Source organism: Diadema setosum, chromosome 4, assembly GCF_964275005.1.
Source record: "Diadema setosum chromosome 4, eeDiaSeto1, whole genome shotgun sequence".
Lineage (NCBI taxonomy): Eukaryota > Metazoa > Echinodermata > Echinoidea > Diadematoida > Diadematidae > Diadema > Diadema setosum.
Genome location: NC_092688.1, coordinates 3,262,947 through 3,289,851, shown reverse-complemented (window position 1 = coordinate 3,289,851; position 26,905 = coordinate 3,262,947). Strand labels below are relative to the sequence as shown.

The 26,905-nt window shown below is 40.1% G+C and overlaps 1 protein-coding gene across 1 annotated transcript in view; it reads right to left on the bottom strand.

Moving 5' to 3' along the window:
- LOC140227519 (tetratricopeptide repeat protein 28-like) overlaps positions 1–26,905 on the bottom strand; it is a 154,680-nt gene that overhangs the window by 108,295 nt on the left and 19,480 nt on the right. Inside the window, exon 2 of the mRNA XM_072307920.1 lies at positions 5,178–5,606. Within this exon, the coding sequence (XP_072164021.1) occupies positions 5,178–5,606 (429 nt within the window). The remainder of the gene's footprint in view (positions 1–5,177; positions 5,607–26,905) is intronic.

Here is a 26,905-nt window from a genome sequence, read left to right as displayed (position 1 = left end):
GTGCTTGTATGTCCGCCCTGCTAGCCTAGTATTGTACCTCCTTGGTCTGACCGGTTTGAGGTCAGCAACTAGTCAGGCGCAATGGCGTGATAGCTATCATAGCAGATGTCATTTACGGAAGTTTTACGAGCGTGTGCACACTGGTGAAGCAGTGATGTAATTACTCGCGAAAACACCGAACCTTGTCGATGTCGAAGATTCCACTCCTTCTCTTCCCACCTCCCTGGTTAGAATCTCGTATAGTCGTACAGTATTACAGTATCGGGCGCGAACGTAAACGAACACACGTGGTTATGCAAAGCATGCATGGCAATTACGAGTAGTTCACGTCTATGTTCCTACGCCCATGAAAGTACTTCCATGACTTGGCTGATCACGTAACAGGCCAGGCACGCAGGCAGTGAGGATGGTGGTGCGGCGAGCGGCTACCAATGCGGATCGGAGCAGTAGAGCCACTTCACCGCGGATTAATACAAGTACATACTGCATGCGAGCAATCGCGAGCTACGAGACTGGGCTGCACAAGTTGTTATCTCGATCCTCGTTTTAAAATCTCTCCTATTTTGATATTTCGCAATTTTTCGTAAGTCTGCTTGTTATTGTCAACATCACCATGTCTTAGATTATCAATCCTGTCACGGACATCCTCATGATTTCCAATGAAACGCTTCGTATGACCAGCGAAACTTGAACGTGCTAACATTACAAACGTAAGAAAAATAAGATTACCTAAGTAGCTTGAATTCCTGAATATTGACGAAAATATCTGTAAGAATTACAAAAAATCGAGAGAGAAATGTTTCTTCATTACTATTAAACCATGAAAAGTTATATTTCGTTCAATTCGACTTTTACATAAGGAAATAAAATGCAAAAGAATCAGGTTGTACCTCCGTTAACATTGTACACACATTCACCGGGCAGAGTCCGCAAATCCAGTGCGTGACGTCAGGCGAAACGGGCATCTTTCCTGACGAATTGGCCCTTATCAGGCTCCAGAAAACCGCAGTTTTTCGTGAGCGTTTACTTCTTTCTAGCAACGCGAAAGCGAGGTAACAAAATTCCATTGCCTTCTATGTCTTCTGAGCTTTCTACTGATGCCTAAATTGCAGAATTTAATGATCTCTTTGAATGTCTACTTTAACATCTAGAATTGTCACATATTGACACCCGCAGGTATCAAAATAAGCTGGAAATGAAAATAAAGAACAAATGACATGAAATGAAAGTTCAATCAGATTTATACCTTTTCAGCCATGAATGACAAGGCTACTTTCTGCCCAAAAGTCTGCCCAGCTCAAGGCAAAAAATTCTTTCTTTGACATGTGGACAGAGTGGTTATTTACATCAGCATGTGTGGTGGATTATATACAAAATACAATCAAATATTGAAGGGAAAAACATTAACTCTAGATACATCTGAAGGACTCTTGCATACATAGGAATAACAGTTTTAAGTATTCATGAAGTTAGTTTACTTAGAAAGATTAAATATAAAAAAACACTGCATCCTTCCTAATAGGCCTACTTCATAAACCCCATCATCCATCCTCACCACCTCCCCCCCCCCCCCCACACACACACACACACAAAACACATGCAGAAGAGGATGCCAGTACAGTCCTTAAACTGACAGCCATCCCTCCCTGGGTTATAAAAATATTCCAGAACAAAATCCAGGAAAAAAAAAAAAGAGGAAAAAAATGAAATTGTTGCTGCCAAGAAGATATCCCAATAAAGTAACCTTTGTGACCCCACCTACGGGGACACTTCACACTGGTTATCTTTGAGACGTCTGCAGTCTCATAGCCAGGGGGTACCAAATATTCACAGTGCTTCACCTTTACTCACCATTCCTCCCATTCTCCTCTTTCTCTCATCTTCTCATGAGTTAATCCTTCAACTTTTTAACCCCGCAAATATGCAAGTTCAACTACATGTTTGAAAATTCATGAATAGTTTTCCCTGATGACTCAATAAAGAGCCACCAGTGATGCAATCCATGTGTTCCTACTACATGTAAATATACCTGTACTTCAATACTTAGAATGCATGATATGTTGCTATGTCAGGCACGACTTGGACACACCTTCTGATTCATATGGGCTACCCTCTGTATATGAGGTATGCATAGTACGTTTGACGACCTACAACAGACTACTCAATGGTCTTTTCGACTGGTCACTTCCCATGATATTGTAACAGATTTTCTGCCCATGTGGCTGACTTGTTGTGGATTTATACAAGATCCCATACATTCAACAGGGAAGTGCCCATTCCTTTTTACAAGCCCAACAAGTAGTTCTGGTTGCCCAGACAGGTGGGCAAGTGGGTTTGTAGAACCCTGCTGATGCTTACCATAATGAGCAATACCTTTCAGTCAATCTGGTAATCAAACTGTTCCCTGGTCACTACCATTACCGCAATTGATGTCGTTTTATAACGCCATTTTACACTGACCAAAACGTAATCAAATTTTATCATTTTACAGCATTTCATGCAGAACAACCTGAAAAGATTAGTGCTTGTGCTGAAATAAGAGGTTTGCTGATTTTTATCTTTTTTTTTTACTGCACATTAATATGATGTCTTACAAAACTGTCCCATCTCCACCCAAAAAGAATAAGAAAGACCCTCCACGGGCACTTGTTCCCTTCATATTTTGACCATAAATTGTTGTGGCTACACATTATCGAGGTCTACTGGTGTGACTGTATCAATAATTCATCATTCCCCCCCCCCCACACACACACACACCTCTATCTTTTCCTTCTCTTTTTGTCAATCACTTTCTCCCCTCCACATCACCCTCTCACCCTATCTATCTATCTGTCTATCTATCTATCTATCTATCTATCTGTCTATCCATGTATTTCAGTTCCATGGTCTTTCCATCCATAAATTTCTCCCCTGCATCACTGTTTGCCTGAAAACTTAGTTTATTACACTCACAAAGAGTCATCCTGATGTGGCTCTTTGGTCATAACCCTATAAATTTCCCCCACAAGCATTTGATCTATCACCTCTAGCCAGAGACAAGCTGTTATCAAAGGCAATATAACATGCCCTGGCAGATCCAGATCCCCCTCCCATGTACAAGCCTCAGCAAGCCTCCGGTGCAAAAAGGGTGCTTGAAAATAAAGATGGCAAAAGGCGAGTTTACCATGTCTGGCCTTTCGTGACCTCTCTTTTCCCCACAACGCACTGTTTGAGGAAAGCTCTGAAGCACACAGCGTCTTCATTCAGGTATGGGTTGTCCGCCGGTAGAACAAGGGTCATTACCACGGTAACCATTGCAAACAATCTTCTCTATCTCAATCCTCACAACCTTTTTTTTTTTTTTTTTTTTTTTTGCTTGAGGCAAAACTCTGTGGCAGAGAAACTGTTTTCTTTGCGACATCTCATAAAAACATACTATGAGTATGGGAATGCAGAGTATTAGCTCTTTTAACTTTTCTTCCCTTCCTATCTCTTTTTTTCTTTTTTTCTCCCTCTTTATGCTGTCTTTAACATGACAGAATGTGTGCCTGGTTACAGACAAATGAAGAGCTGGTTTTGACAATCACATTCAGTATAACTGTAGCATGTCTAGAAATTCAGAAAATACTTCCCCTGCAACAAATAGGGCAATTGAGAAAAGAGCATATTTCTATAAACTCACATTTCCACTTCTTACGGATGGAATTCCTAAAAATACAACAACAAAAATTGAAAAGCAAAAACAACAACAAAAAGATGTCACTCGATATTCATGGCACGACAACTGTAGAAGGCCTACAGATCCGGATTAATCTTGGACAGAATATAAAGCGTACTGCCAGAGGAATTTTGGGAATGCCGCTCCTGGCTGCTTGTCAATAGCGCGGCCGGGAGTGTCACACCCTTAGTGACGCTGGTTCCCCCCAGCCTCAAGTTCACAGCAAGAGTCTGTCCGCATTTATTTACTCTGATTGCTGGAAACTTGGCACTTGGCAAAAAAAGCTCAAACTGCATTATGCCACCTCTTTAGATTAACAAAGGAGTGCCGATACCCTTGTTGTTTTATTTCCTTTTTCTCTCTCTCTCTCTCTAATTCATCACAAAACTGCAAAGAAGCGTGCATGAGAATGCCATGGATACACTGCCACTAAAACGAGGATCCCCACTTTAATAGTCGGGGTCACTGAATAATGTATTCCTTGACAGTGCATTATTCTATAGAGAATATGCAAATACAATAGACTCTGATGACAAATTCTGGATAACATTATGAAAGTCTTCACGCTTCATTTTATAAATGTGTTTCCATGAGGGGTAAGAAAAGCAAGCGACTTTCTCTTTTGCCTGAATTTGCGCTCAATTCACATCCTGCGATGTTATCATGTTCAAATTTCTGGCCATATCTTTCAGAGGCCAATGCTATGTCATCACTCTAAAATAGAATGTATTGGACACAGAATCTCTGATTCAATGCAAAAGGAATAGCAAGTACAATTCTAGTGAGCAAAATTCATCCCACAATACGTAGGACATTTCTGTTTTTCTATATATGTCTTAACGTAATCAAGACCAACAATTCTGTAAAAGCTGAAGAACCAATCTCATCACTGATGTTCAATCTTTTTACTGCAGATGCTATGTCATTGTCATTCTACTCTGATGTAACGATTGGCAAGCAATCCTCCCAGTGTTTCACATCACGTTACAATGTCATCAAAAGTTTTCAGTTACAGGGAAAAAGTGCATCACTGACAGCACATGAAATGAGGAAGCCGTGTAAAAGGTTAAAACTTCTCGCATTTTCTTCATAGCATGATCCTTCGTAACACAACCCATCCCAAACTTTACTCTGGCTCAAAGTCTATTGTCCCTTGGGCAAATCTGCACTACAGCTTGAAAAAAAAAAAAATAAAAATGTTACATGAAATAGAAATAGAAATGCACAAGAGAGCAAAGAACACAATAGATACATCTAGCAGGCCAGTAGTTAGTCAACTAACGATGCTCACAAACCACAGTCATATCTGTGCTCACAGTCAAACACTTGACGCTTCTACTTCAAAATATCACCATCAACTTTTAGCATAGTAAAGACGTCACAAATGCAGCACTTTCAGCATGTCTGACCACCAGTCACATCAAACCATTTGTCATCCCAGTCATTCATTCATACCCATGTATCTCAACACAAAGCATACCTTTGCCCATTTTGGGTTCAGCTCCCGCGCCTTGATCGCGTCCGTCAGTGCCCTCTCATAGTCCTTCAGCTTCACGTGCGCGGCCGAGCGGTTGCTGTACAGTATGTGGTTTGCCGGGTCCAGGTCCAGCGCCTCGGTGTACAGGCGGATGGCACGCGGGAAGTCGGCATTCTGGCAGGCCTCGTTGCTCTGACGCACCTTCTCCTGGAACAGCGCCCTCTTGTCCGACATGGGCAGGTTCTGGGCTTGGTGCGACGAAGACGAGGAGTCCACAGGCATCGAGTGGACACTTGGCCTCGCGGCTGCCCCTGTGGACGAGGCGGCCGCAATGCCCAGTAGGCTGGCGTTACTGTTGCTGTTGGAGCTGTTTATGGACTCTCGGCTGGTTGTGCTTGTGTCATCTTGCACATCACTAGAAGAGGACTTCTTCTGTAGGGTGGACAAATATTGGAAGCATTTAATCACCTATAACGCCTTCTAATACCATCATTGAAACCGCAACTACTATCAATGACCATACAATGCATGAAGAGTTTAAAAATCTCTCCCATCTACTGCATAGGCCTATAGGGCAAGTTTTCCACAATTCCACTTGTCCTTTAGAATTAAAATCTACTGTAGACATTAACTTTAATGCTCTAATGAAGAACAAAGAAGAACAATTTCCATAGCACCCAAAAACACAGAAAAGTGATTCATATACCATATTCGGGTAATCTGAAAGATGAAAAGAAAAATCCTCATATTCAAGAAGGAATTGAATACAACTGAAAACGAACAAACAGGATTAAAGCTACATTTTTATCTGTAGAGACCGTGGTCTAAAAAAACCAGTCATTTAAAAAGAAAAAAAGAAATCACAGTCTAGATGACTGACAACAAGCCACACTGTGCAATGCATGCCACCTGGGGTTCCCGGACTACACATCTCTTCATTTCAACAACTTCTCTGCTCCGTCCATCCATGGCATCGATATTTTCATCTCAGTTCACACATTGTTGAAATGTAGAAAAAATAATAACAAAAACAACATTTATCCTTCATGCCCTTCAAAGGCCCCAATCATACAGGGGTAAGGGGGGAAAAACAGGTGTTGTTCAAGTTTTTTTTAAAAAGAAAGAAAGAAAGAAAAGAGAGGGGGAAATATTCCTCTTAGGGTTCTTTACATCAACAATTGATTTGACCTTGCATTCTTGCTGTCAATTATCACAGGTCTCACCAAAGAGATTAGAATGTCACAGTGCAAGTTGATCCCCTATCACACAGACAAACTGTCAATTAGAAAAGGCGATACATATCACACCACATTACACACCATTATTACGCAGGCAACACGTCCTCGCAGTGTAGACCCCAGGCCATTTCTAGAAATGACAGAAGTAGGCCAAAAACACACAGGAATCTAGAAGTGTCAAACTCAATCGCTGATCTTTCTCTCTCTCTTTCTGAATGTCAGGATTGTTAATGCATTTTATTTCTGTCAAGCCCATTATGAAATTATCTTTACTATCAGCTGCTCCATCTATTTCCACACATACTTTTGTAACTCACAGTTCCAACCTACTTTACACTTTAAAATGTCTTTCTAAATGACAGGGAAAAGTTGGAATTTGGGTCATCATTTTCACACAAAGAAAACAGAAAAATGCTTTTAGAGTCAGAAACCTCCCACAACTTACTACAACATGTAAGTTGTGAATGCTTCCCTAAAAACAAAGAATGATCTTTGCAAAGATTTTAACTCACAGACATTTGCTTTTGAATTATGGTCCAGCAGGGATTACCTCAAATTAGGGAAGTAGGCCAGTTTATTTCAAATCCACGGACATTTTTCCTCCAAAGGCCTACAGCAAGCTGTTCCACCCACCTGCTCATATGAAAAGCACTTCAGTACTTTTAAACATGTTTGTACAATCATTTCGAATCAGTTCTAGAGCACAAATTCATGGATATTTTCCTCAAGGTTCCAGCAACAAGAGCTGCATTCTATCCATCTGTTCATACTCAATTTGTATTTCAAAATGTGGAATCATGTTTGCATGCATGCATGTAGCTGTGTCAGGCAAGCTGCAGGCAAGCTTCCAGGTTGACAGAGACATCTGTTATAAAGGTGTGTTTATGAATTGAATACATCAACAAATCATTCAACTGCACGGATTACAAGTGAGTGTAACAGAATGCACTGGCCTTTGTCAAACAATACATAATACATTTTAGGGTCATGTTTGAAAGCATACAATGTGTGGAAAGATGTGCCTTGGAAACACCCACTGTAGCTTGGGGTGCATTCATAGAATATTCTCCCAAACTGTCTTTGTTAGATTGCAACACATTTTTATATGATAATAATAAAACTGCAACTGGGATTTCCCCTAACTAGGAAAAAAAAATCTGGCATTAGGATCTTCATAGAAGATTTTATCTTTTCTCCCCCTCCCCCCCCCCCCCCCCTCCTTTCCAAACTGGGAGTATTCACAGGCACTATGACAGCAGCATTTTGTGCACAGGGATTGACATGTGAAGTATTGATTACTTACATTCTGTCTGTCGACTGACAACAATGATGTATTGTACTCCAACACAAACCCTCCATTCCATTCTGTCCCATCTCCTCCCCACCCTCATCTTCACACTCACCCCTCTATCACCCCTTCTCCCTCCCCCTCCTCCACCCCATCTTGTAACCACCACTGTAGATTATCCCCACTTTTGAAGAACAGGAGTACTTTTCTTGATTCATGAATTCTTGCTTCATTTTTCTCTTTTTCTTTTTATTCAATGAAACTGGATCAAAGAATCTTTTATCGTAGTCCCAGCATACAAATGCAAAGTTTAGGAATAGGCCTACATCAAATAATCATTTAGAGAAACAAGCTGTTTCTTATAATTTCAGCCCACTAACCCAGTGCAAAAGAACACTTGATTACTTCATATGAAATACATTAATGGCAAAGAAAGCTTGTATGGAAGAAAGAAGGAACCTCTTCCTGTCTTACAATACTGTGGCTCTTTTTTTTTTTTCTTTTTCTTTTTTGTTCTAGCACAATGAATTACATAGAACAGTCTGTGCCACATGTAGTTCTGATAACAAATAAACCTACAATTCCATGATAACATTTTATAAACTGCAGATGGCATTTCATGTGAGAAGCCAGTATCAACTTACAGACATAGCAGTCCATGGACATAATCTTACTAGACATGCTCTATGAGTTTTGGTTTTTTTCTCTCTCTCTCTCTATAATAGTCTACCACACTTCCTCACATTGGCTTCACTGTCTGTTTGACTGGGTGCTTGCTAATATAAATCACATCAATGAGCTTCTTCGTACCTCTTTTCGCAGTATAACACTGATCTCAAACTGTCTGGCTGTTTATTTTACATTCCTAAAATAGACTGGAACAACATTCATGTTCCATGCCATAAAAGTGAACACCATTCAGGTTCTTTTGAACACTGGCACTGCATGGAAGTGAGCACAGGGCAGACCACGCTACAATATAATGCAGACAGCCAGAGAAGTGACAGAACGCATCCCATAATGGGTTTTCTATTCCTATCCCCCATCTATACATCCTTCAAAGTCTGTGGAGTGATTATAGACAATGACTTGGCCACCCACTAAAGAATCAATCTTTACAGTCTCAGACTGTCATATTGTATATTGTGTTATAAATATAATGCTTCTGTGAATTTGTACCTCAGAGAAAAGCCTTTCCCAGGAGTAAAGCATATTGATAGTCACATTTATTTCTGTCAAGGTTGTGAATGTGACATCTCATGTGTCCATTATAATACACCCTGAGCCTGCCTTCAAACCTCTCAGGACCACCACCTTAAACCTGTTAAGGACAAGTCCCGAGTATACTAGGGCAGGTGTCTATGGGAAATGCGTGTTGTACCAAAATCAATCCGTCCTCAATGGGTTAAAGGTACATGCATACGTGCAATATTCAAGAGGGGCTGTTGCATAGACCTACTAAAGTAATGCATTGCCATGTTCTAAATGTCCAAATAAAAGTGATTCGAAAAGTGAGTGTGTCATAGATGGTTGATATAATCTCAATCTGAGTTTGTCTCTTGACTCAGCTGCTCCTAGCTGGTTCCACCCGCTTCACACGGACTATGTGAAGATAAAATCTGCTTGCTACAAATGCTGGCTAGCCATAGAAACTTGCATGTTGTGTATCATGATCCACTTCGATCGACAGTTAACTGATTTTTACATTGTTACTCTGTGTAATGAAGATGGTGACAATCATCACACCACCCATCCATGCCTTCTCAAATCCCAGATCTGCATACCTGTTATCCATTGACAATGCATGGTAGCACCTCCCTACACCATAACATATTAACAGCTGCATTTAAAATCAGAAATACAGATCATAATAATGTCGACAAAGAAGAAGAAATAAAGACAATAAAGATTTTGAAAACGCAAAGTTCTACAAAATGTAGTATCCATTCCATTCTGTTCTCAGTTCCTTCAAATATGCATGACTTGCATGTCAACAGCAGCTCTGAATTGATATAGGACACAAAACTCTTTTATTGAGGTTAATGTAGTGTATCATCACCACCGGTATGGATCAGGCCATTGTGATTAAATACAAATATGAAACAATTTGGCTCATTTTCATACCTTTCCTGATTATTTGATCCCTTTTGATCGCCCACCAAGAGTTATTTCGTAAACACCTATTTGACTCATCTGTTTAATGTATGCCAATTTCATGGATGACGTATCACAGACAAGAGCTTTTGGCTGATGTGGTTATATGACAAAGAGAAGTGTGGGATATCACAGCAGCTAGTTCACTCGGCTAGTTCTATATTTCCTCTTTAACAAACCACCTTTATTCAGTGTGAAGAAACCATAAAGACCAACATAACAAGACATGCACAAAGCACAGGTTCCAATATTCACAAAATGAGGTTTTGAGGAGGTGCCAAAGAGCAATCAGGAAGACACTTCTGTCTTACTAATCAACTTTAGAAATGATATTAATACGGATTCCCCCCCCCCCCCCCCACAATGAAATAAGCTATTTGTTGCTAGTGTTCCTGTGAAACATACACGTCAATACTTAGAATCCAGTGTTGATTTCATAGTTGTTGCAATGACAGTCAAGCCTCTGGCAAACCTTCTAGTTGGTTTCTATGTCTTTGCATCAACTTTGAATTCATTGAGAAACCGACCTGATGCTGTACCCGTACAGACCATATCATGTAGAAGCTGGTGGCATTTGCATTGGTCAGTTTAAGTGAGACATATACTGCAAAAGTGGACATTTTCACGCATCTCGCGCAAACAAAAGCTAGCGCGTAAAATAAAAGCACACAAATATTTCTGCATGCCACATCTCCCAGTTATTAATGTCCTGATTCTGTAGAATTAAAAACATGCAAAATTCACCTTTCCTGCCAAGCATGAAAAATTACTCACATGAAAATTTCCACTAAATACAGTATGCAATTTGATCAATTTTCCACAAGACAGATGCCTGTCTACCAGTGCAAAGAAGAAGACTCTCCCAAAGGGGAATAGTTTTTGCAAGTTTTTCCTCTGCACCATATCTTTTGGATGTCATCAATCCAGAAGAGAAAGTAGACCTTGAGAGGCCGAACCCTAAAATTCTCCCGTATGATGTACTTTGCATGTAACCTCATTAAAGGGTACCAAGCCACTGGAAATGACCTCTAAACAGATGGCTGCATGTTGCTCTCTTTGCTTTTTATTCAAAAGGTTCCTGTACATTGCAACATATCAAAAGAGCATCTCAATGCATAAATCTAATCAACATTCACTGTACCCTTCCCATCAGATGAAAAAAAACAACAATAAAAATCATGCCATGCCAAGGTGTTCTGAGGTACACTCTCTTCTCTAGACCTCTCTCTGTCTCTCTCCATCCTGTTAGTACACTGAACCCCCACCACCTTGGTCTCAGTTTACATGTTCTTGTAAATTTTGATTGCTCCCAAATTGAATAAATGCACCACTTACATGAAGGAATGTGCAGCCTTTCCATTACGTCTCTTGAAATCTACATGACCAATGCAGACACACATTCTACTCTCAGCTATTCATCAACTTTAAACAACAGCACTGCACTGCCATTTTCAGCAGAGTGTAGTGGCCGAGGCTTCTTGACTCTTGAGGGAAAGTGCACTGGACGATGGAAAATGAATGTCATCTGGGGGGGCGGGGTAATGCACAAAGTGCACCAGGTTCAAGTGGTTTTGACATCGCGCAATTTCGCTTCATGTCGAGATGCAAGCAGCGATGACAACATGACTCCCAATTTGTCCAAATCATGCAGCCATCCCTCTAAAACGTCGACTTATTTTACGACATCCCTCTTCATCCTTTTCTACCAACTTCTCATACCACAATCCTTTCAAACTTTGATAACAAATAGATTCTATACAGATATATTTTACAATATTTTCGCTTCTTTTAACCAGGACTACAAATTACTGGAGATCTGCAATATTATAGGTGGGCGGAGTGAATGGGTGGAAGGGATTCCGGCGAGACTAGGTTTCTGGGTTTTCTCAATTTTTGAAAATGCCAAGCGACGTGCATTACGCATGCCGATCATAACCAGGCCGCGGCGAGACCACCGCTCGCAAATGGGGCTGTCATCCATCAACTTGCATCAGCGGTACATCCCGCATCTGGAAGCATGCACCACCATCACGGGGATGGCTCCCTGCGATCATTCCACGGCTAATGTCCATTCCCCTACCCACTCCTCTTTATTGGGGGACAGACTCGTCCTGCCGAACACTTCCGCCTGCCCCAGATGCACCAGTGAGTGGTCCATCAGGTAATTTGGCCCATACATCCCCATAAGGGAGCCTGATGGAATAAAAGTGGGGTAACTGCATATTTGCTGAAAAACATGACTACGCCCCATCCATCTCAGACTTGTAGGGATCTATTCGTGTGTCTGAAGGAGTGATATTTAGTGCATCAACACAATATACTGCATTGTGCCATCAATAAAGATAAAAATCCAAATAGCTGAACAATGGCTGAATAATGTCACACACTAACAAAGACCCACTATTCATGATGCATGAACATCAGGAGAAACAAGAAGAGATCTTTCATTTTAACTTCAATGTGACAAAGAGAAGAAATGTCCAGTTTTTCCCTTCAACTAACATCCTTCTTCTTTCTCCTTTTTTTTAAACTATCACTGCTTTTAAAGGTAGATGCAAGCGAAAATTTCATGCCACAAAAAATATCTTGCTTTACAGTAGGGACTTTATGCAGCAATGCATCACAGCTTATTACTTGGGGATTTGCTTTAGTGGATTTAATAATTTTGAAATATGAGCAAAACATATCAACAAACTATAAAGGGAAATTGGACTATCTGGTTGAATAGTTGTGAATTTATAGAGTTTTTGGTTCGACCATCAAATGTGCCATCAACCCTAGATATGAAGGCTTCAGCAATACTGTGCCATCAGTATTTCTAGGGGTCTACAATTATACTAGTTCGTGTCTGCGTTAGGAGCGGATAATTCAAGGAATTCACACCTGCATAGGCGTGGATATCAGCTACTTCTGGCATTCTTGATTGATTGCGAAATGTTATGTAGTACAAAGTGGCAGATTGCATTAAAAATGCATTTCTGTGTGATGGGGATGTTCATACTGAAATTGTAGGGGAACTTTGGGCATGATAACTGCTGCTTCATCCTGCCTTTATTTCTTTCTTATTTCATTGTGATTATTTTATTCAATGTGCTTCAGGGTGGTCCACGAGGGGTTTCAGCATGTGCCTGCAACATGCACAAATTCTTGTGTAACATCCTCACCCTTTCTGCAACATCCTCTAAAGCCAGCAACATACAACATCCTCAAGAATTTGCAATAAGCTCAAAATAAAATGTATTCATAACATGTGAAAAACATACAAGAAACATCAAACTGCCTAATACTGAGATATTTGTGTGCAAAACATGAGAGAGAACAATGAATGTAAGCAGCACAAAGAGAGATAAGCTGCGAAAAATTGCATACTAGATGTACGTGCTCATGATGTGCTCCCCGCACACATACAATTTCTGCAATATTCTCAGATTCTGAGCTTGCAACCCGTGCTCAAATTTCAAGTTGTGGACCACCCTGATGCTTTATTACTGTAATCATTCTTACACTTGTTTGTAATTACATACGTGTGCTGATTATGGGTGAACCAATGAAAAAAAAAAAAAAAGATTAATGGTATTTGCAGATATGAACAAAGTGGTAGTACTCCCATCAATTCTCTCTATCGCATCATATAGCTCTCGAAATCTGAACATGTGTCGCGCTCTATTTTTTTTTTACCTTTAATTCTTGGGATATAAACTTCCAGTTTAATGTGAACGTGCAATGTGTAAATGTATGTTTTTATGCACATTGAACGCCGAAGTACTAGTATTCACAGATCGTATCAAATTCTGTCTGATAATTTGTCGACTAATAGAGTTATTTTCTGATCTGTAACTTGACATTTGATGAATAGGATTCTTCTGCGAAGTGGCCCAATGCTGGGTCGATGATGCAAAACAATGAAATTATGGAAAATATCCATAGATGAAGGACATGACGTAGGTAAATGGCAAAACCGGCAGTGTACGTCCCAAGAGCAATCGATCAGATATCGGTATCGCGAGGTGATACCACTTGATATCGGCTATGCGATAGGGAGAATTGTACATGATGTAAGGGATCGGAGGTAGTCCATAGAGTTGTACAGTTCCCATAGTATTGAGTACACTGTATTTGGGGTCCACAGTCTTGTGACATGAGGCCTACATAAATATCTCAGGGGGAGTCTGATTCCACACCACCAAAATTTGGCGACATCCATGGACATAAACCAGCCTGAACATGAATCCTAATCCCTATCTCTCTCCCCAAACACGCACATTATGCACACAGACAAATACACACATACATACACACACACACATACATACATACATACATACATACATACATACACACATACACAGATCTGCACATTTCTTTTCTTTTATTTCTCCTGTGAGATTGATGTCACAGGCCAGACTGTATGTCATGACTCACTGGCTGTACACGTACTTGTCTTTCAACCATATGAATGCAACTGCAGAATGAAAGAAAAAAAAAGGGTGAGGACTTTGTACACCCTGTTATACTGCACACACAATATAACAGGGGTAGGATCACCTCACATCTAATCATACATCACTATCCTTTCATATTTTATATTCATTTCATGAATGCTTCAAAATATATCATATGTGGCAAATAATATTTTCCCATTTGACAGTTTTTTGTTTAATGTAATAATTGCTCATATTCTCGTAGAGGCAACCCTTAATTATCTGTACATTATATCAAGATTACTTTCCCATCAAACAGAAGAAAAGATAAGAAATGTGATTTCCTGTTCTCTTGATACGGTCAATTAGAGAAGTAATTATTTATCAAATATTCAGGCAAATCGATAGATCATTCAGTAAAAGGTATTTTTTTCTGATACTATGCACACACTGCACAACAAAAGCCATTTGGGTGGATTCACAAACTAATGTGCATACGTACAATGACGACAAAGAGGTTAATTTTCTGCCTCATATCGGGGCAATTGTGCAATCAATGTGTCAGTCCCATGGAACAGCAATATTAAAGCTAATTGAGCCTTTCATTGACTCTTGCATCACAATAGGCAAGCTGGTTACAGACAATGTTAATGGCACTTTGAGAATATTGGCACAGAAAGGGTTTAATATCTCAGAACCTCTACTGTCAAGGCTACCACCTCTATGTATTATATAGTCGAGCTGCCAGTGGCAAATGAGAGATCTGATTTCTTTGCACACAAGCTGGTGGTGTCTTGCTCTGATGTAGACTGCCACACTTGGTGCTATTGCCAGTTTGAGGAGTCTTGAAATTCTTCCAGAATAGAGCTTTTTTTCTTTAGTTCGCAGTTTGCTGGCTTTCTTCATTTAATAGCTGCTCACTACCAGCTAGGGACAGATGACGATGAGTGGATCCCATCATGGAGCTACAAACATTTAATTATGATTCAGCCCTCATTTTGACTGTTTTTAGTGCCAAGAAATCCTGGGTTGATAAAGGACTCAAGTTTTATCGAGCTGATTGAACTCATTCTATAGTCTTAGTAATCAAGATGTTTATTGTTTGTTGGTTTGGTTTGGGTCTTTTTCAGACAACTCTCCCAAGTCAACACATGGAATTTGCAGAGGTATGTTATATCAAAATTGGGGAATAGAGAGACATATTATCGAAAACATGGTACACCATTGGGAGGTGTGCCGTCATGGCGTGAAAGAGAGATTGATAAATGAAATTAAGTTTATACTCCACTCATAAAATATGCCATGCCCATAAATCAAAATAGTGTGAAATACGGAACACATCACACCCCAGTGAATTCTGCCAATCAGGTAATACAAATACCAGAGTCAAGTATTTGACACTGTGATAAATCCCGCGGGTTTAAATCCATCAACAGCTATACAGGTGATCTCTACAAACTATACAAAAATGTATTTTTTGCTGGTTTAATGAAGACACTTCATTCCATTAAAAATTTCAACAGCACCTACAATGTACCTACCAGTAAAGCTGCAAAGCTCAATATCAGACAGTGTCACATATTTTACACAATGCACAAGCAAATACAAATCACGAAATATCAAATATTAAAATTTCCATGTAGATCCCTTGCTCTACGCTGCACAACTGTCTAACTGCACAATTATATAATTTCACAAATGTACACTGGCACTGTTTTAAATGAAATGTAGACAATATATTATAATGTATTGGTGAGCATTTTATGTACATAGTATACAAAAAATGGCTCATCAACGAGCCCAAGTGTTCAGTGTGAACAGGGCCTTTTAGCACTGAATTGGCCCCTCATGGATGAAGAACTCAAATTATGGATGCTGGCAGCAGCTGAATGGAGATGAATGTGAAACGGAATGCTCTGCGGCCAATCTGCTCAGGTTTCGTTTGGGAGGAGAGAGTAATCTTCCTCCGCCGGAATTGAATATACGGTGTACTTCCCTGGCCACTACCACGGCAGCTGAAAAGCTTCTCGTTGGCTTCCGCCCATCGTTGGTGATTTTTTTTTCTCTCTTCTTTTTTTTTAATGTACTTAAATAAACCAATATATGCAATGTTCCCTTAATACAGTTCATCAACAGCTGCATACATCTTATTTAACTTCAAGTGAAATACTGTACCTAACTGTATTAATTTGACTTCATAAGAGTTTGATTTGATTTCTTTTTGTTTCCTGTATGATCATTCATCGTCGTTCCCAACTGAAAGTCGCAAGAAGCAATGCAATTCTTTTGGAACCTTGAAAAACAATGTTTAAAACAACATTGTTTTCAAAGCAAACACCCAAGATGCAAATTATCTACACTGTATTCTGTGGGTTATTTTTCGTCTTGCATGGTGCCATGCAGTTTCAGGTATTTGGAATATTCTTATTCTTTATCTTCAAAACAATAACAACATACTGATGACAGGCCCTGACTTTCACACAATACAGCTGTATCTTCTAATGAGTGCTAACAAGTTTACATAAATAATCTAATTCAAAAATTCATCTTCTCATTCAAACCATACAAGTTTAGTTATGAATGAGATGCTATCAATCACAGTCTATACACATTTCATCATTGGGATTTCTTGTTGAGCTTTATTTCTGATACACGTGTCTCTTTTCTCCACTTTCTAGTACAGTTATAGGCAGGAATGCTAATAAAAGGCAACAAACTTCATACAAAAAGTATTCTGAGACATAACCATGGCAAGTACAACTGCAGGATACTCTTTCAAATCAACAGAAAATCAATTAGGTACTTTTTAGCGATTACATAAAAGACCTAATCACTCTAGAGTAATCTACAACTTTAATAGGATGATGCCTATGAAATGGTAAATTCGTGGGATGTTTGCGGGATATAATAGCAAGAAAATTAACTGGAACATTCAGACCTGTGGCACATAGAATACAACATGTGAAGGGGGCGGCTGAGCAAACCCCCTGCACCCCCCCCCCCACACACACACACATACATACGCACAATGATAAATACAGCACATTCCAAAACACATACACACTACGTGTATATTATGTTATTTTCTCACTCACACTCACATCTAGTTTGTGTTTTCATGTGATGGATGTGGTGTTTATCTTGCGTCATTGACGCGGTAGCTTGCTTGTGTGTACAATATGTGTGTGTGTATGTGTGTGCATGTGTCTTAAGTGTAAGCATAATGTGTGTTGCAGACGCTTTCTAACTCTTTTCCTCCCTCCCCAGACGTGCCAATATTTGCCAAACATTCTCCTCTTCCTTTGATCCATTCCCCTCTCCTTCGTCACCTCATTATGTGGCCCTCCTACCTGTAATCACATACCGGTACCACCCTCTAGCCAAAAGTCTATAGTCCCATGCATACAATCCCACGCAGTGCAGCTTGTGCCCTCCCTACACTACTACACAATGCAATTTGCCCGAGTGCACCCATGCACAACAGCTATTCAAATAGGGGTAACACCACTATTGTGCCCAGGACAGGAGGGGAAAAGAATGGAGCATGGCTGAAAAGAAAACCGTTTGGCTCTTCACTTCATCTGACAGAAAACACGTCCCCCTCTCCCCTATTGTTCCTTCAAGGCTTAAACTCATCCTCTGTTTACCGACACAGCTCTGGCATAAAGCGCCTTGTTAACCAGAGTCGCATGCAAATGGAGTAGTCCAGCCAGTCAATACACTGACCACTACCAAAAGCAGGAGAGGGACATAGCTATTCATGGCAGCTATTGTGTTGCCTGTGAGTGGAGTGGGGAGGGCTGGGGCTCCACAACATTTTACACATCCTGCTGTAATGCATGTTGGGCCGAGACTTTTGAAGCTTGGGCCTGAAATGCTTTTCTCCCCCCCCCCCCCCACCCACCCACTGGGACTCGTATCAAGTGCTCTTCAGTATCAATAGGCCAAGCAAGACACAAGAGAATTACCTGTAAAGAGAGTTACAACTCTTCTTGGTTGTTACAAGACTATTGGAGGCTAACACACTACTCAGAATCAACTTCACAGCAGCGCTTGAACTGCCTTCTAGTCAAGTAGTTATCTAACATCACATACATTATACACTGTGCCATTGCTCCATGTATGAGACTTTTAATTTTCATCTTCCCAAAGTCTGTCTTGGTATGAATGTTGGCTTTACACTTTAAATATTAATAATTTAAAAAAAAAGAAAAAAACAATTTTCAAAAACAGTTCTAGTTTCTTTGCTTTTCCAATAATGTGTTCCCAGTTACAAACTTATATACAGAAAAATCTGTCCTTTTTTTTTATAGTGTTATATTTTTCAGTGTATTGAATATCCTGTTTGGGATGAGTTTGTTTTGAAATGTTTGCTTTGGTATTTTCCTTTATCATTCCAAAGGTTCCTCAAATTAACAAGAGACCTGGGGGTCACACCCTCACCTGAGTATCGCAAGTTCACCTTCCATGCATTCTTGCAGCTCTTACCTGAGAACATTGGAAACTTATGGTGGGGGTAGCGGTGAGAATGGGGGCATAGTGTCCATTTACATATTCCATCACACTGGTAAAAATACCTGCCAAGTACACTGTACTTAATAGAACGTTGGATTATGCAGCTTGGGAAAAAAAGACTGAAAGCCCTATCACTTTTGATTAAACTAGAGAAAAATATTATTTGATATTCATTAATTTAAGAGGTTTGGACCCCCTGGGGCCCCAAAGGAAAGCATGGTGCCCATTCAAACACTTTGAGATCTTATCCCTATGGGAATGCTACTTGACAAGTTTGGTGAAAATCCATTATGTTGTTTTCAGCAAAAAGATGAAAATTTAGGCCCGCATTTGGACCCCCCTCCCCCCCCCCCAAAAAAAAAAAAAAAAAAAAAAAAATCCCATCCCGCTTCCTTGGGTCCCAAGGGGGTGGGGGGAGGGCATCCCTGATTCTCCCATGAACAAACTTGAAACAACAGTCATCAATATACTGACTAATTGTATTAACTAAGCTCAATCACTTCCAGTTCTAGAGAAAATCTGTAAAGATTCCCTACAGGAGGGGGGAATCCATGGGGCCCCCAGGTGGGACATGGTGCCAATTTGATGGAATTGAGATTCTATCCCCCTAGGGATGCTACCTGCAAAGTTTGGTGAAAATTAGTTATAGGGTTTTCAAGAAAAAGCTGAAAATTTATAATCTTGGTCCAAATTTAGGCCCCCTGGGACCCCCAGGTGGGGCATGGTGCCCATTTGATGGGAATAAGATTCTGTCCCCCTAGGGATGCTACCTGCCAACTTTGGTGAAAATTCATACTGGCATTTTCAAGAAAAAGATGAAAATGTACAATTTGGGCCTCATTAGGACCCCTCCCCACCCCCCTCCGCTGGGTCCGAAGGGGGGCACCCCTGATTCCGCCATGAACAAACTTGAAACTACAGTCATCAATGTACTAATTCATAGTATTAACTTAGCTCTAGCACTTCTGGTTCTAGAGAAGAAGATTGTTTAAGATTCCTTAATTTTGGGGGGGTTTGGGCCCCTTTGGGGGCCCCCAGGTGGGGTATGGTGCCCATTTGAAGAAATTGAGATCCTATCCCCCTAGGGATGTTACCTGCCAAGTTTGGTGAAAAACGGTCAAGGGGTTCTCAAGAAGAAGATGAAAATGTAAAAGTTTACGCACGACGGACGACGCACGACGCACAACGCACGACGCACGACGCAAGACGCACGACGCACGACGCACGACGCACGACGCACGACGGACACTAGACGAAGAGCGATCGCAATAGCTCACTTGAGCCTTCGGCTCGGGTGAGCTAAAAAAGAAAAAGACAAGGTTGGGCAGGCAAAAGATTATCTACATGTGAGCATAACACGTACCAAGCTGACTTTTATCAGCCATAGGATACACCTGTAGACATGTGTGTGCATTGATAATAGGGTTCATCGCCCTAAGAATCAGTGAGGTACAGCCTTGGAGAAATAGCTTCTGAGGTATCAGTATGAAGAAAAAACAGATAATAATGATAATGATGAAATAAAAACAAAGGAACATATTAAAGGAACGAGAGAAGCATTCTGAGAGTGTGTCCTCCGCCAAGCAGCTCATTTCCACCACTGATCTTGTTCTCCAAATGAGATCAGTGATTTCCACTCATGTACATGCATGCTGAAAATCGCCTGATTTCCTAATATATAGACACCTTTTATTACATCATCAGTTTCTAGCTGCGCAGTGCCTCGCCCAGAGTGCATAATTTAGTGCGCGTACATGCAGACCTCAATAATGTGCAGCTGGAACTCCCAAGGTCATTGATCCTACTTGCCAAAATATTGAAAATCCTTCTTAACATCCACTAATACTCCTGTTAATGATCTCTTCCTTATGTCATTCTCAACCTTTCCTGTATTATAGCTTCATCCTAATCCATTCACAGCTTTTTCAGTTATTTTTGCACACAGAGAACAAACATACCAACGCCCATAGAAATATAACCTCCTCCCTTGGTGAAGGTAATGAACCTTCAGTGTATACATATTAAATGGAGTCTGATATCTCAAGAATTTATGAATGAATGAAGAATTAACTACTGGGGAGGACATCACTTCACATCGTACTGAACTCGAGCAAATAGGAAAACATGCCAATATTTCTCTAAGATACCGTACTGTTTCTTCTATTACAAATTATGCAAATGTTAAAGCTCACTGAAATTGCCCTACCAGTATTTCAGACAATTATAGACACAAAAGTTTCAGCTTTTTGCAGCATCAGTAGTACTAGTAGAGGAGGGACGGTTATCACCTCTTCACCCATCCAATGGGGTCTACGGCCTTCTGGTGCTCAAAGACAAATTAACAATTTTTTGGCGCTCAAATTACCAGTGCAGTATACAACTGTAGGTTGTTATCATCAATTTGGCGGATGAACCATGAAATCTTTACATTCAGGCTGAATACAAATGATCACACAATTCGTGATTTCTTTAAAATGCACAAAGAGGGACAATAACCTCAAATCCTTGCTCCCGTTTTGTGGGCACCGCCTTGTTTGAACAGATGGCCCAAGAGCAAATATCCGCTTTCTCGTGATCATCACCATGACATTTCACCTGCTGAAAAAGTCGCGGACACACTTCACAGAGCATGGCCATGGAGTACGAGCAAGGAGGTTTAAGAGATGGAGTTCCAACTGGCTGTAATTATTCAAATAGTTGTCACTTTTCTATTCATGTACAAAAGAATTCCACAGGTGCATCTGTGCCTTTGGTGACAGGGTTTGATGCCGCCGTCTTGCTGAGCAATCTGAAGATTCATTTTGAACGTTAACTTAAAGGGACTGTACAGTACTGGTTGAGGTAGGGATTCATGTTTTGAACATTCCTAAGTGAGATAATGAAAAGCCTCTTATGAAATATGAAAGAGCATGTAATTTTAAGAAGGATTCAATGTTTATTTGATGAAAATTGGTTTTCAAATGGCTGAGATATCCCAAAAAGTGCCAATAATAAAAGGCGACATGCCACAACTTTATTAGGATCTCTTTGTTTCACCTTGTTTTTGGATATCTCAGCCATTTCGAAACCGATTTTCATCGAATAAACTTTTGATTCCCCTTAACACTGCATTCCCCCTTACATCTCATTGAGTGGTTTCTGAATATCTCGCAAAATGTTAAAAGCTAAATCTACACCTTGACCAGAACTGTACACACCCTTTAATGTTGGCTATATTTTGCTTGTTTATCTATTAAATGAAACGAAATCTCACTTAATGATAGAGCTCATTAAACAAAGGTCAATTCCTTCAAGAAATATAAGCAAAAGTGTAAATCAGAGCTGTATCATGTGAAAGTGTTTAAAACTGTACCCTCCCGGAAAGCAGCTTTTTTCACTTTTCCACTTAATTCCTCCAAATAAAACTGATATGGAATAATCTTCGAGTATAATTCTATATTACTAGATATATCAGATTAGTGGCCGGGCACGGCCAGTCGAGTAATTTTCATTTTCATTTCATCATTTTTTGCGCAATTTCTATTCGCGCATCCCCGTGTCTTTACCATTATATACCACCTATCTTTTATAAGTAGGGATGGCGAAAAGTAATTACCATCACAAAGACATATTTTCGTTAGAAAGTGGCTGATGATTATGCAATGAGACATGAGTCAATTGTCTTCCTATCTGCGCGGCAGATCCAGTTTGCCACATGCTTCAAATACTTTCGAGTGGCGGCATCGAACGTGACTTCAAAGGAAATACGACAGTTGTGACTCCATTCCCTTGAACCTCCATGGTCCGAGACATGATACAACACAGACAGAACAGGTGCATACATCCAAAGACAATGCTATGTATCTTCTGTTGACACAGTAAAACTCCTACTATGAGACAGAGTGAATTTGTGTATTTGAGAATCACTCACCATATCAATCTCTGTATCCCTGCAACATACAATTTTTTTGTCATCCCTCTAAGCACAGCTTCGAACATAATCCTCAATTCTCCTAATATTGACCTCAATTCTATCTTATGATGCAGGTGAAAAAAAAAATCAAATGAATTTTGGGAATGCTCATGTAGAGGAGGTCATTCACAGTTTGATGATACATCTGAAACCATTCAAAATGGAGACTCTTTTTTTTCTCAAGAAATTTTTAGTATTCACACTTGATGAATTCACTTTCAGAAATAGGATGATAAAGAATTGTTTTCTGTAAACAACATTGCACACTGACTTTGTTCTATGTCAGCTCTGTGGAAGAAATTCAGACTAAATCCCAGACTTTATTCACATTTGATGCACTATTCCACTCCTGCCCTCCTAGACAGGTTGAGTTTGTGGCTACAATAAGAAAAAAGTTAGATAAATCAAATCCATATACCATTATGTGCAGAAGCTGAGCAGTCTCTGCCAAGATACAACACCAAAACAAAACTGTGTCTGAATGTTCTCCCTTTGTAGAGGCATAAGAAAATAGGTCATGTACTCTACATGTACTTGTTTGTTTGTTTGGAAGACGAAATGGAATTTACTGTACAATGTATTGCTTGGAGCTTGTTTTTCCTCCTTCACCAACAATAAAGAGCTGCAAACCCGCACACCATAGAACATCTCTGAAAGCAGTCCCACCAGTATAACTAGACCGTGAAGAGGTACTCCCGTACATGCACCCACATATCACATCTAAAGGGAGGTTTTCCTCTTCTTCTCTGATGCTAGAATATATACCTCTGGACCATTAGTCTATTGGAGGTATAGCGTTCACAGCATGCCCTGCATAGTTGTCCAGAATAATGACAAAGATAATTAGCTCCATAATTAGGCTTACATTGTTGCTCGATAATTAGCTTCTAGAGTGGGAATGAGAAACCAAAGAAGTCAACTTCAAAATCTGTCTCTCAAAGGTCAAAGTCTTTAAAGTTTACTAGAAATGCTTCCAAACCTACATTGTAAGAACCACTGTCACCAATCATCCCCCTCCCCCCACCTTTACTGAGACCATACTTTTCTAAGAGTTGCATGTTTATTGCATCATTCCTGGACCTCATGGCAAATACATCTAAGTCCTATGTCTCTTCAGTGCAAAGTAAAAATACATCTCTCTTTTTCCTACAGTTTTGTTGATGCTCAGGCGTGTCTGCTGACAATGTAACCCGTTGAGGATGGGCTAATTTTGCTACAATGTGCACTTCCCATCAAGGCACTTGCCCGAGTGTACTCGGGACTCGTCCTGAATGGGTTAATACATAGCATCAAAATATAACCTTATCTTGAAATACATTACAATTACATTATTACAAGTAAAATTGGATGTAAAATACTCTCTATCATAGGCCTACTCTAGGAGTTACTATCTCCTTGGGACCACTCCTTCAACATCCTCAGTGCAGTTTGTGACCATAGCTTTCACACGACAGTGAAAGCATAGTTGCAACATACAGTGTACAACTTGCTATTCATAAATTAACCAAATAAACATAACTGAAGAACACACAATACGATAGAGGAAAAGATAATAATGGTCTGCTCATGTAACCATTCCAAGTGTACATGAAAATCCATGCCATACACTGTAACTATGACACCATGTATCAAGTGTTTGCGGGAGAAAGAAGCAGGGTGAAATTCCATGTACCTTTGGGGTTCTCTTGACACTTGACACTAGAGGATTGGAGGACCTTTGAACCTGCCTACCATCATCCATGTACATTGGAGAACACTGGCTGAGGTTCACATGAATGATGTATGCAGGGTTGTAACCCTCCCAGCTCCCTACAAGATGGGAGCAGATGCAAGCCAAGCCACACCAAGACACGCAGCAAGCCGTCAAGTGCACAATTCGAGCAGGACGTCAACAGAGTGCTGTCAATGCGACAGCTAGAATACAACTTTCCATCACGCTGCCAGACTTCACTTTCATTCCCTGCTGTTTTCATATTAATCCAAGCAGGTACAACCAATGTAGATCTTTGGATTGTTTCATAAAGCGGTTTAGACTGATCAATCAGGCAGGTTTTACCAAAGAGATGCCTGCCAATAAAAGTGATCAGGCTCTTGACACCAAGGGAAGTCCCTTATAACTAATTCATGTCATCACTGCTTTTAATTTCCTCCTCTGAAGACTTTATCACAGAGTGCACACACACACACACACACACACACACACTGTACAGAAAGACTGAGATGGGACCTTCCACATTTTAGATAGCTAGCAGTCAATGTTTATCAGCTCTTTCACTAACATCATACTTTGAGCAATGCATTAAGGCCAAAAAAAAAAAAAATTGTTGCATTGGCGTAACATGAGATTTTCAAATAGGGTCGGTCGGGCGGATTTTTTTTTTTTTTTTTTTTTTTGGCTACCTGCATTTTACGTGTAAAACTCGTGCTCAGCTCAGTAAACAGTTACAACTGCTGCACCGAATGTGCTGTGTTCATCTATTCTACAAATCATTTATGAGGCCGATATTACTGGAATTATACCCCTTCACAGAATTTAAAGATGTTGAAATCCCTATCCTGAATGTTTTCACTTCATATTTTACTATTTGGACTTAGATAAGATAGATGCAAATTGACCCATATGTACGATCTTTTCATCGCACACGGCGATCTCACAGTCCCACATATACAGATTCGTGTAAGTTCTCCACACAAGAAACCTATGGCAAAACTGTGCACAATACATCGCAGTCTGAATGCTACGTATACACTGAATAAATCTTGTTAGAGTACGTGTCCGTGTTGGAAACAGATGACGTACTGATCAAGGAAGGCTTATGCGAGGCGCTAGATCTCTCCCTCGTACATCCGATATCCCCAGAGCCATTTCCACTTCCGGGTTTGTGCGATCGCGATCGCAATCAACAAGATATTTGATATCGATAGCAAAAAAAAAATTATAAAAAAACATGGGGTCGGCGGAATTTTTAGGGTCGGGCGGGTTACGCCAATGCAACAATTTTTTTTTTTTGGCCTAACCCAGGTACAGTAACAGTCATACATGAGTAGGCCTAGTACAGCAAATTATATCCTATAAAATCCAATAAAAAATTTTACCATTCATTTAAAAAATTTTACAATAGGTGAGAAATAAAATTCTACCCTCTCTTTCCAAATCACAAATGTACTTTCATGTGATAATGTATGTCAATGCCGTCATTGGTGGCACTGAAGGACACAATAAACAGTACTGAAGTTTTATCAGTGCTCAGACAGATAAAAAGACAACCAAAATACCAGGGTGGTGATCGGTTTGTTTGTATGGAAGCGATACCCAATCAGCCTGTTGGGGCAATAAACATTTTAATGGCTAGCTGACAACAACCCTCTTCACACACAATTCACAGCAGACAGATAAGAGATGACATTTTAAAAAGAGAAAGAGAAACATATTAACAACAGGTGACCCCAGATGACCCCAGAGCTGTGACTTCCCTTGGTATCCAACAGGTGCTCAGAAGGTGGTAGTTTTACCATACACTACCACAAATAATCATCATGAAATCTGGCCCTAAAATAGAAGATCATGTATGACTCCCTCTCATATATTTTCAGCATTTTAAACTATCTACATAGCCAAATATGAGCAAGCCCAAATAATGATTGGAGTCAATACAGTGTACGCACACACAGTGATTGTCCTTGTACAAATTTACATGTACTGTATGCACTGTATTCTGTATCTTGTCTGCAGCATGGACAGATTCAGAAAGGGGAGGAGTGTTATTTTTGGCGGGTACATTGTAAACTAAAATGGAATCAAGACACTTTAAAATTACCCCTGTGAAAAGAAGCTACACACCAAAACGAGTTGTACATGACACAAACACCAGTCACTGCGGGGAGACAAGAGCCCTTTTCACACTCTTTGTGAGAAAACCTGCAGATCTGTATGAACAATACTGCTGAGACGGCTTTTTCTTTTTTCCTGTGAAAGAATTCACTGTATGCATAAGCAGCCATGCAGAATGTCCAGTTGGTTATGCTCTTTCAGATCATACAGATATAACACAAGTGCTGTATTTCTGGTATTTGGGGGAAGGGAAAAAAATTGCAAAGTATTGGTGCCATGGTGATTTATTCATAAAAATAGGTCTGGAGCTTTATTGTGACTTGTAGACTGT